Source organism: Macaca fascicularis, chromosome Y (genome assembly GCF_037993035.2).
Source record: "Macaca fascicularis isolate 582-1 chromosome Y, T2T-MFA8v1.1".
Classification (NCBI taxonomy): Eukaryota; Metazoa; Chordata; class Mammalia; order Primates; family Cercopithecidae; genus Macaca; species Macaca fascicularis.
Window position 1 is genome coordinate 3,569,945 of NC_132903.1, and position 11,722 is coordinate 3,581,666.

General features: G+C 42.5%; 1 protein-coding gene across 5 annotated transcripts in view; it reads left to right on the forward strand.

The window, feature by feature from the left end:
- The window catches only part of LOC141409539 (cAMP-dependent protein kinase catalytic subunit PRKX-like), a 102,365-nt gene extending 91,429 nt beyond the window's left edge, over positions 1 to 10,936 (forward strand). For 2 of the 5 annotated variants that reach the window (XM_074030575.1, XM_074030580.1), the window contains 3 exons: positions 1,556 to 1,633; positions 6,144 to 6,292; positions 9,863 to 10,936. In XM_074030575.1, coding sequence (XP_073886676.1) covers positions 1,556 to 1,633; positions 6,144 to 6,269 — 204 coding nt within the window. In that variant the 3' untranslated portion in view covers positions 6,270 to 6,292; positions 9,863 to 10,936. The remainder of the gene's footprint in view (positions 1 to 1,555; positions 1,634 to 6,143; positions 6,293 to 9,862) is intronic. The other 3 variants (XM_074030576.1, XM_074030578.1, XM_074030579.1) reach the window with 3 other exon arrangements.
- Positions 10,937 to 11,722: the final 786 nt, after the last annotated feature.

Below are 11,722 nucleotides of genomic sequence, written 5' to 3' on the forward strand. Positions count from 1 at the left end.
ATTCTCCTGCCTCAGCCTCCCCAGTAGCTGGGACTACAGGCCTTTTTCTTTTTTTTTTTTTGGAGACAAGGGCTTGCTCTGTCACCCAGGCTGGAGTGCAGTTGTGTGATCACAGCTCATTGCACCCTTGACCTCCTGGACTCAAGTGATCCTCCCACCTCGGCCTCCCGAATAGCTGGGACTACATGCACGCACCACCATGCCTGGCTAATTTTTAATACTTTTTTGTAGAGACCAGGTTTCACGTTGTTACCCAGGTTAGTCTCAAAGTCCTGGGCTCAAGCAGTCCTCTTTGAGGACTCCCAAAGTGCACTCCCAGAGTGCTGGCATATAAATGTGAGCCACTGCTCCCAACCCCCACACACTTTATATCATGCACATACACACACACACACACAGTTTGGATACTTATGTATGTAGAAGTGTGTGTATATATAAATATGTGTATATATTAACATGTGTATGTGTATATGTATATATAGATAAATGTGTATAGATTAACGTGTATGCATATAAGTATGTGAATATATAAATACATGTATATATTGTGTGTATGCGTATGTGTGTATATATAAATGTATGTATATAAATGTGTGTATGTATATAAATATGTATATATACAAATGTGTATAAATGTGTATATGCGTGTATGTGTATATATAAATGTGTATATATTAACGTGTGTATGTATATAAATATGTGTATAGATCAGTATATGTGTATATATTAACGTGTATGTGTATAAAAGTATGTATATATCAATGTGTGTGTGTATATATAAGTGTGTGTGTGTGTATATTACTGTGTATGCATGTGAGTACATACACATCTTTTAGTATCCAAATTAGAATTTTATCTGATGGATAAAATTTATTTTATTTTATTCACAACACTCTTACTTTTATTCACAACATTGCTGAAGGTAAAACTCAACAGCTATTATTTGTTGCCTTGGGAGGGATTTCAGAGGTCGTGATGGCCACAGTGTGAGCCAGCCGATGCCTGGTGCTACCCTTGAGCATGAAGCAGGCCGACTTGAATGCAGGTTGTTAATTGCCAGGCCATGCAATATCGTTCCTAAGATCTCTTAAATTGGACATCCTTAGTTTGAGTTCCCAGTCTTGTTATTTACTTGCTGGTTCCTACTAAGCAAATTAGTATCTTTCAGTGAACCCTAGTTTCTATATCTGTAAAATACTGAATAAGTTTGCAAGATGAAAACAGGAGACAAACTGGGAAGTTACTGGGTGTCCAATTTCATGTCGAGAGATGGAATCGTATTTATCATTTTCGTCTTTGGTCCGCAATACCAACGCATTGCACAGGAGCAGAATGACTGGATTTGTTTCTGCAACAAAAAAGGGCAAACAAAACACTAACAGCTTTGCTTGCAGGTTTTCCTAGCAGCTCACCCTCCAGGCACAGTTATCCAAAATGCAGCAAACTTGTTCCATTTGTTTCAATACTAGAATAATGTAGAGATTCTTTGGGGTATTTTTCTTTCCTGCCGTGTCAGAATTCCACACACTGACGACATGTGTTGTTTCTTTTGAAGAACGGGGCAAATGATGTGAAACGCCATCGGTGGTTCCACTCTGTGGACTGGGAAGCTGTTCCGCAGAGAAAACTGAAGGTACAACACATATCAGTGGGTGACTCAGTACGCCCGAGCTCTCCCGTTAACAGGGACTGTCTCTGAATCCTGGGACTTCTTTATTGATGCCTGACATGTAATTAATTTGTCTAAAACCATTCATAAGCCAAGTTCCCCACTCTGTGTCTTAGTGATAATTAGCTCCCATAAAGGGGTGAGGACATGCAATGTTTGTCTTTCCATGTCTGGCTTATTTTACTTAATATATGGATCTCAGTTCTATCCATGTTGCTGCAAGTAACAAGATTTCATTATTTTTTTTTTATAGTCAAGTAGTACTCTATCCTGTCTGTATGCCACATTTTCTTTCTCTCTCTCTCTCTCTCTCCCTCCCTCCCTTCCTTCCTTCCTTCCTTCCTTCCTTCCTTCCTTCCTTCCTTCCTTCCTTTCTTCCTTCCCTCCCTCCCTCCCTCCATCCCTCTCTCTCTGTCTCCTTCTTTCTTTCTTTTTCTTTCTTTCTCCCTTCCTTCCTTCCCTCCCTCCCTCCCTCCCTCCCTCCCTCCCTCCCTCCCTCCCTCCCTCCCTCCCTTCCTTCCTTCCTTCCTTCCTTCCTTCCTTCCTTCCTTCCTTCCTTCCTTCCTTCCTTCCTTCCCTCCTTCCTTCCTTCCCTCCTTCCTTCCTTCCTTCCTTCCTTCCCCTCTTTCTCTTTCTCTTTCTTTTTCTTTTTTCTTTTTTTTAAGAGATGAGGTCTCACTATATTGCCCAGGCTGGTCCAGAACCAAAGTGCAGGGATGACAGGCGGGAGCCACCACACCCAGTCATATATCATATGTTCTTTGTCCGTTCATTCATGGATGGACACTCATCTCAGATTTTGAAGCAGATTTTAGGAGAACTGGCCTGATTCCTGACTAGCTCCCTCCTCTTTAGTGGAAAGTGGTAAACAGGATTACAGAGATAAGCATGTGTCTAGCTCCATGGTAATCATTCAGTGATAGTGGTGTATTATGTGGAGAATATTCTTTGGAACATTTCTGGCCAAACTGCTTATTTTTAAACATCTGGCTTTTTGTCTGGGTGCGGTGGCTTACTCCTATAATTGCAGCACTTTTAGAGGCCAACTCTGGCAGATCGCTTGAACCCAGGAGTTTGAGACTGGCCTGGGCAATATGGTGAAATTCCATCTCTACAAAAAATACAAAAATTAGCCAGGTGTGGTGGCATATGCTTGTATTCCCAGCTACTTGGGAGGCTGAGGCATGAGAATTGCTTGATTCCAGGAGGCGGAGGTTGCAGTGAGCCGAGATTGCGCCACTGCCCTGCAGCCTGAGTGGCAGAGCTGGACCCCATGCCAAAAAACAAAAACAAAAACCCAGCAATCCCAGCGCTTTGGGAGGCCTAGGTGGGCAGATCGTGAGGTTGAGAGATTGAGACCATCCTGGCCAACATGGTGAAACCCTGTCGCTACTGAAAATACAAAAATTAACTGGGCATGGTGGTGCATACTGGTAGTTTCAGCTACTTGAGAGGCTGAGGAAGGAGAATTTGCATGAACCTGGTATGCAGAGGTTGCAGTGAGCTGTGATTATGCCAGTGCACTCCAGCCTAGTGACAGAGTGAGACCTCATCTCAGAAAAAAAAAAAAAAAAAAAATCTGGCATTTTTATCAGTATGCAATTCTTGTCCATTTTATAAATGAGACTACCTCAGAAATTAAGCAGCATGTTGAAGGTTACACAGCTGCTAAACGGTGTAACTATCACATGTACATAATTATGGGTGTACATGTTGTATTTCGACACATGTATAGAATGTATTAGCCAGGCATGCTGGCTTATGCCTGTAATCTCAGCACTTTGGGATGCCAAGGCAGGTGGATCAGGAGGTCAGGAGCGTAAGGCCAGCCTGGCCACAATGGTGAAACCCCATCTCTACTAAAATTAGCTGGGCGTGTCCCAGCTGCTCTGGAGGCTGAGGCAGAGAATTGCTTGAACCCAGGCAGTAGAGGTTGCAGTGAGCCGAGATCGCACCACTGTACTCCAGCCTGGGTGACAGAGCGAGATTCCATCTTTGAAAAAAAAAAAAGAATGTGTAATTATCAACTTAGGATAATCAGGGTATCCGTCAGCTCAAACATCATTTTTGTGGGTTGGGAATATTGCAAGTCTTCTAGCTATTCTGACATATACAATATATTGTTGTTAACTTTGGCCACCCAACTATGCTATCAAACACTAGAACTTATTCCTTTTATCTATTGGAATGTTTGTACCCATTAGCCAATGTTTTTTCATCTCCCCTTCATCACTCACCCACATACCCCTCCCACCCTCTGGTAATCATCATTCTACTGTCAGCCTTCATGAGATCAACTTTTTTAGTTTCCACATATGAGTGGGAATGTGCTTGTATTTCTCATTCTGCATCTGGCTTGGTTTATTTATTATTTATTTTTTGTTTTCTGGGACAGCATCTCGCTCTGTTGCCGAGGCTGGAGTGCAGTGGCATGATCTTGCTCACTGCAGCATCCTCCTCCTGGGTTCAAGCGATTCTCATGCCTCAGCTTCATGTAGCTGGAATTACAGAGGCCTGGCTAATTTTTGTATTTTTACTAGAGACAGGGTTTCATCATGTTGGCCAGGCTGGTCTCAATCTCCTAACCTCAAGTGATCCACCAGCATGGGTCTCCCAAAGTGTTGGGATTATAGGCGTGAGCTGCTGCACCTGGCCTGGCTTAGTTTACTTGACATGATGATTTCCCATTCCATTCATGTTGCTGTAAATGACAAGATTTCATTCCTTTTTATGGCCGAATAGTTTTTCATCGTGTGTATGGACCACATTTTCTTTATCCATTCATCTGTTGGTGGACACTTAGGTTGATTCCATATCTTGGCTTTCGTGCGCACTCTGCACTGCGTATGTTACTGATTGGAGTGTTCAATGATAGTGTTTTCACTTTTGCACTTCAGAGTCAAAAGAATGGAGAATGCTTAGAAATATGCTTAAAAATGCTTATTTCCAGGCCTCAGCTCAGACCAGAGTTTCTGGGGCTGGAGCCTGGGCTGTAGTGCAGTGGAGTGATCTCAACTCATTGCAAACTCCACCTCTTGGATTCAAGTGATTCTTCTGCCTCAGCCTCCCAAGTAGCTGGGGTTATAGGTGTGCACCACCACATCCAGCTAATTTTTTTTTGTATTTTTAGAAGAGATGGGGTTTCACTGTGTTGCCTAGGCTGGTTTCAAACTCATGACCTGAAATGATCCACTCTCCTTGGCCTCCCAAAGTGCTGGGATTATAGGCGTGAGCCACTGGGCGTGGGTTGATGCACATCATTTTGTTCAAAGTTTTACCTTTTCAAATACTTTATTTGTATTAAATTGCATTTAAAAAACAATTTGAATACATTTTATCTGTTCACATTGGTCAAAAACCAGGTCAATATTAAAACAGATATATTGTCAAGTCTCCCTCTTACCCCCTCCAAGCCACCTTTTATTACATTTTTCTGTGTATCCTTCTAGACTTTCTTTGGGCTAATAAAAACCCACATGGATACATGCATTGTTATTTTTGCCACTCATTTACAGTAATCTAGGGAAGCATAGTATGTACATGATTATAGTCTTGCTTTTGGCACTTGACTGTATAATCTGGAGACCTGTCTACATACCTGGGTAGCTTCATATTTTATTTTTATTTTTATTATTTATTTATTTATTTTTTTTGAGACAAAGTCTTGGTCCATTGCCCAGGCTGGAGTTCAGTAGTGTGATCTTGGCTCACTGCAACCTCTGGCTCCCAGGTTCAAGTGATTCTCCTGCTTTAGCCTCTTGAGTATCTGGGATTACAGGCACCCGCCACTGTGTCCAGCTAATTTTTGTGTTTTCGGTAGAGACAGGGTTTCTCCATTTTGGCTGGACTGGACTCGAACTCCTGACCTCAGGTGATCCACCCGCCTTGGCCTCCCAAAGTGCTGAGATTACAGGCATGAGCCTCTGTGCCCAGCCAGCTTCCTCATTTAAAAAAAAACTGCTTTGTATTCCTTCACATGACTGTACCATAGCTTAGTTAGTACTATATATGTATATATTTTGAGATGGGATCTCACTCTGTCATTCAGGCTAGAATGCAGTGGTGCAGTCATGGCTCACTTGCAATATCGACCTCTTGGGTTCAAGCAGTCCTCCCACCTCAGCCTACTGAGACTATAGGCACATAGCACCACACCTGGCTATTTTTTGTATTTTTTGTAGAGACGGGACTCCCTGTGTTCCCAGGCAGGTCTCAAACTTCTGAGGCTTAAACGACCCTCCTGCCTTAACTGCTTAAAGTGTTGGGATTATAGGCGTGAGCCCCCACACCTAGCCTTATTCACAATATTTTAATTCAAAGATTGCCGTGTTCATAAACAAAGGGAAGACCGCTTTAGTGTTTTGCAAATCATTTTCATTTTTAGGTACAGTGACAGAAGTAAAGGGGTGTGTGCAGCGTCCAAGCGTCCCATTCCTTTCTAAGCATGTCTTTGTGCTTCGACCATGTCTCACAGCCTCCCATCGTGCCCAAGATAGCTGGCGACGGTGACACGTCCAACTTCGAAACTTACCCCGAGAATGACTGGGACACAGCCGCGCCCGTGCCGCAGAAGGATTTAGAAATCTTCAGGAATTTCTGAGGTCAGGAGCTCACATCTGGAAGGTATATCTTTATATTTAGTAATTACCATAAAATGAGACTGACTCGACCCCACATCCAGGTGAGGCTGTGTTTACTGAATGGGGCTTAACCTCATGTGCACAGAGGTCAGCAGTGAAGCAGAGCAAAGGGGAATGATTCCAAGGGTCAGTGACATAAACACAGCCATGCCTGTGACTCCAGGTCAGCATGTGGTCGGAGGCATCGGCGTCACAGTTCAGAATCCATCTTCTGCGTCAGAGCCTGCACATCTAAATAAGACCCCTGGGTGGTTTGTGTGTGCCTGAACATTTGAGAAGCCCAGCTCTTCTGGTCCCTGTTCCAGAAACCCTGAGTGACAGGCGAGCTTCCTTACAATAATTAACAAGTATTTTCAAAAGTCTCTTAGGTCCCCTTTGGTTAAAAAATAAGAAGAAGAAACGTACCCTCATAGGAAATTTGCTAAGCTTTGAAGATGACTGGAAAGGGATTTTGAGTCTATTACTTCTTTGAGCCTTTGCAGGTCTGTTATTATTTTTTAAATAATAATAATATTTTTTAGGATCCCTCATGAAATTCGCTAAGCTTTAATTTCACATGACTGAAAAAGGGTTTTGACTGTTACTTCCTTGAGTCTTTGAAAGTCTATTATTAGTTTTTAAATATGGATTTAAAAGAGCTTTCAGTTACTCCTCAATTCTAAATTGCTCGGTTATATGGCTTCAATTAGATCTTTCTTCCTGTAACATATGAGCAAGAAAAATACCAGTGAAGCAAAATATTGTCAGTGATGTGTCTACTCATTGACATAGCTTGTTTTTCCCACATTGATTTCCATTCCCATAATTTTCCTGTAGTCTTCCCAGTTATGTGAAGTGGAAAGCCAGTTGGCTAACCAATACCATTTGAAACAGACACCAAATGTCACAGTTGCTGATTGGGGAGAGGAACCAACCTGCTGAAAGACAGGGTGAATGAGAGCCCTCCATCCTGGGCAGGTGTTTCCATGGATGTATCGAGAGGAAAACTGGATAAAAATTAAAATAATAGAGAACAAAATGATAGAGGAATAGGTGGCTATGACCTCGAGAAGATAACCTGTCTCTGTGGCATGGCTTCACCTCTCAGTATGTGATGAACACTTTTACTTCACCTCAGTATGTGATGAACGCTTTTACAGTGGTGACCGGTTTGTGTTAACATGAGAGCATGTAACTTTATGAACATCGTAAATGCTCATGAAATCCACTTGTGGGTTTTAAAAATCGTAAGATGTTCCTGAATGTGTTTTCCTCTTCGTGTTTCTCTGGTCTACTCTGGGGCTTACATTTTTGCTGACTTACCCATAGCATCTTATGAATTATGTCTCTCCAGGAAATCTTTGAAATGATGTAAAAACTGGTTTGCTTTAGTATGAAGGACCCCTAGTTGATCAGCCATATACTTTCTCTAATAGAGACCCCCTCAAGTGTAAAATTTACTTACATAACAAAAAAGCTTCCATTGGATGGATTTTTGTCTTATAATCAGTGAATAGTTTCATTACATTCTGTCCCCATCTGTCCCTACTGTCCCTGAAAAAGATTTCACACATGGGAATAACCTTTCTCAGTCTAGTTTGTATTCTTGAGAAAGTATGTGTAAGTATTATTTTTGCTAAGTGGAATTATCTTTTAATTAATTAATTAATTAATTAATTATTTTGAGACAGAGTCTCACTGTGTTGCCAGGCTGGAGTGCAGTGGCATGATCTCAGCTCACTGCATCTTCTGCTTCCTGGGTTCAAGTGATTCTCCTGCTTCAGCCTCCTGAGTAGCTGGGACCATAGGTGCATGCCACCACACCTAGCCAAGTTTTATATTTTTAATAGAGATGAGGTTTCACCATGTTGGTCGGGCTAGTCTTGATCCCTTGATCTTATGATCTGCCCAACTTGGCCTCCCAAAATGCTGGGGTAACAGGTGCGAGCCACTGTGCCCAGCTGAAATCATTTGTAATATAGCTTGTCTAGTGGTCAGGGCTCTGTTTAATGATTTTTCTTTTTTTTTTTAACAGAGTCGCACTCTGTTTCCTAGGCTGCAGTGCAGTGGTGCTATGTCAGCTCACTGCAACCTCTGGCTCCTGGGTTCAAGTGATTCTTCTGCCTCAGCCTCCTGAGTAGCTGGGATTACAGGTGCCTGCCACCCTACTAGGCTAAGTTTTTGTGTTTTTAGTAGAGACAGGGTTTCACCATGTTGGCCAGGCTGGTCTTAAACTCCTGAGCTCAGGTGATCCACCTGCCTTGGCCTCCAAAAGTCCTGGGATTACAGGTGTGAGCCACTGCTCCCAGCCCATATGCAATATTTTAATCTATTTCAGTAATTTTATCGAAACTAATTTGTATACCAAACACATCTCTGGCATTTTCAGTGAAGACGGATCAGGTTCAGGAATTTTATGCAGGAAGATAGTTCTTCATGAAGCCAAATCTTCTCCTGTAAATAGGACACCAGTTCAGATGAATCACTGCACTTGAGGGCAGCTTAGAAACTATGCTTTAGCCGTTCGTCTTTGTTTGAATCACCCCACATGCCTTTCTGAATGTAGAGGAGGAATTTAAGAGAACTGACTCACTATGTCTTTTATTTTACTTTGTGATAAAATATTTTCTGTCTTGCTGTAAGGTTCTCTGAGGAAGCATGTTGAACTGGGGATCCCATTTTTGTTGTGTAGCTCATCATCTATTGGTGGATAAATTTTATTTATGGATAAGATAAGCATATGATAGAACGTTCTTTAGGCTGGGTGTGGTGGCTCCTACTTGTAATCTTGGCAGTTTGGGAGCCTGAGGTGGGAGGCTTATTTGAGGTCAGGTTTTTGAGATCAAGCCTGGGCAACATAGTGAGACCCCATCTCTACAAAGAATAAAAAAGCCAGGCGTGGGTGATACATACCTGTTGTCTCAGCTACTCTAGAGGCTGAGGTGGGAGGCTCGCTTGGGCCCAGAAAGTTGAGGCTGCAGTGAGCTGTGATTGTGTCCCTGTACTCCGGCCTGGATGGCAGAGTTAGACCGTATCTCAAAAATGAAAACAGGGCTGGGCAAGATGGCTCACACCTGTAATCCCAGCACTGTGGGACGCTGAGGCGCATGGATCATCTGAGGTCAGGAGATTGAGACCAGCCTTGCATGCAAACATGGTGAAACCCTGTCTCTACCAAAAATACAAAAATTAGCTGGGCATGGTTGCAGGCGCCTGTAATTCCAGCTTCTCATGAGGCTGAGGCAGGAGAATCTCTTGAACCCAGGAGGCGGAGGTTGCAGTGAGCTGAGATTGCGCCACTGTACACCAGCCTGGGCAACAAAAGCAAAACGCCGTCTCAAACCAACCAGCCAAAAAAAACCCTTACCTTTGAAACATTCTTCATTTCCTTTTGATTGGCCTCTCCTTTTAGAATTCAGGCTTATGGGTCCTTGCCAAAGAATTACAAAGGGAAGTTTGCTTTGTTGTCACTTAGGAAAAGGAAACCTTTGTGTTATCATTGAGATGATCATGACTACGAAATTCATCCAGTTACTGAGAAACTCACAAAATCTTTCATCCTATTTCATGCTAGAAACAGGAAGATTGGAATCGGCCTGGAACAAAGAACTGCACCTAAGCAGACCGGAAGTAAAATGTCTTCTTCACGGCATAAGGACATTTCCACTTTTCTGTGTACCTGTGTGTATAGAAATAGATCAGAGCACAGTTGAAATTAATGGAACTGACATTATTTAAGCAACTGGAATTCCACACTGTAGGAAGGTTTAGAAAATTGTTTGATTGTAGATTTTGTCTTATCCTTTAGTGTTGTCTTGGTTTTTCTCATAGACTTTATAAGTTTGAACTGGACTCATTCGATTATAACCATAAATTGTGTGTGTGTGTATATATATATGTAGAAGTCATTATGGCAGATGCATACAAATTGTGCAATGATGTAAATATTCATACTTCACAGAGCCTGTAATTTTTATTTTTCAATTTGGTTTTTCAAATTTTCTTCTCTTGGGGACAACATCTGAAGGGTATGTTGCATGCATTTTTTTAAAAATCATCTCATATGCATTTTATAGTTTGGGGGAAGAAAATATCCGGGGGGTGGGAGGTGTCTACATTCAGTATCTTCAGTGCCTCCTACCTAGTAATGTTTCTCCTTTTAAAGGAGAAACATGGAGAAGAAGATGTGGGAGCGAATTTATTCCAGGAATCTACAATGACTTTGAAATTGTTGGAGCAGTGTACTGTATTCAAAAAACCTGTGTCACATTCAAAAATTTCATCTGGGCTAGGTGCAGTGGCTCGTTCCTGTAGTCCCAGCACTCTGGGAGCCTGGGCTGGGAGGATTGCTTAAGACCCGGAGTTTGAGACTGGCCTGGGCAACATAGTGAAACCTTGTCTCTACAGAATTTACAAAGATTATAAAAATTAGTCGGATGTGGTTGTGCATACCTGTAGTCCCAGCTATTCAGGAGCTGTGGTAGGAGGATGGCTTGAGCTCAAGAGGTTGAGGCTTCAGTGAGCTGTGATTGTACCACTGCACTCCAGCCTGGACGACACAGCAAGACCCTGTATTAAAAAAAAAAATTCATCCTGCACAGGTAAATGGCTACCTATTAAAGTCCCAGTTGAAATGTTTTGAACAAAATACACCTCCCATACTTCCCAAATAACTTTTAAGATCAGTTCACCTGTAAGGCTGACCTTTATGCAGATATTTTATTTCACCTGTAGCTTTGGGAAAAGCGACAAACAGATGATCTATGGGACGTGAGTAAGTGGCAGAATTGAAAGGAACCTCACCTGTTTCTAATTTCTCGTAAATGTTCATATTGAGTGTGCCTAATAATCTTCCTCAGTAGCTCATGCTGTTTTATGCGGAATAATCCAGGAGTGAGAGTCATCTCTTGGGAAGTGATTGGGGAGACACCCCGAAGGAGCAGCCTCCAGATATTCTTCTCTGGGTGTTGATGTCATGACAGCCATACAGTGAGTTTGTCCTGAAACATCTCTCGCTAAATGTGGGTCATGCTAGACACAGCATAAACTGCGGGCGTGGGATCTTGCTTTGTAAGTAACTCATTTTTTTCCTTGCTTTTTCTCTGGACCATCCTGGCTCAAAACTTGGCTGTAGACATCTGAACAGGGTGCACCTTTTCTTTTTACTCTGACTCAGCTTAAGTATGGCATTGCTCAAATCTGCTGTGTATGAGGTCGCAGGGCCCAGCTGTGGCAGGAGTGAGTAGACTTAGAGCCTTCCAGGAATTCTTCGTTGACAACAGGGATACACTCAAGACCTCCAATACTTTCTTCTCCACCTCTTCTTTTTCTCATGTCCTGCTTTCATCTGTCTCCTTCTGCACCCAGAGTGGGGGTGGAATGTGCCCTTGCCATGTTTTGGTGAAAATGTGTGCAATGAGAAGACAGTTGGGTT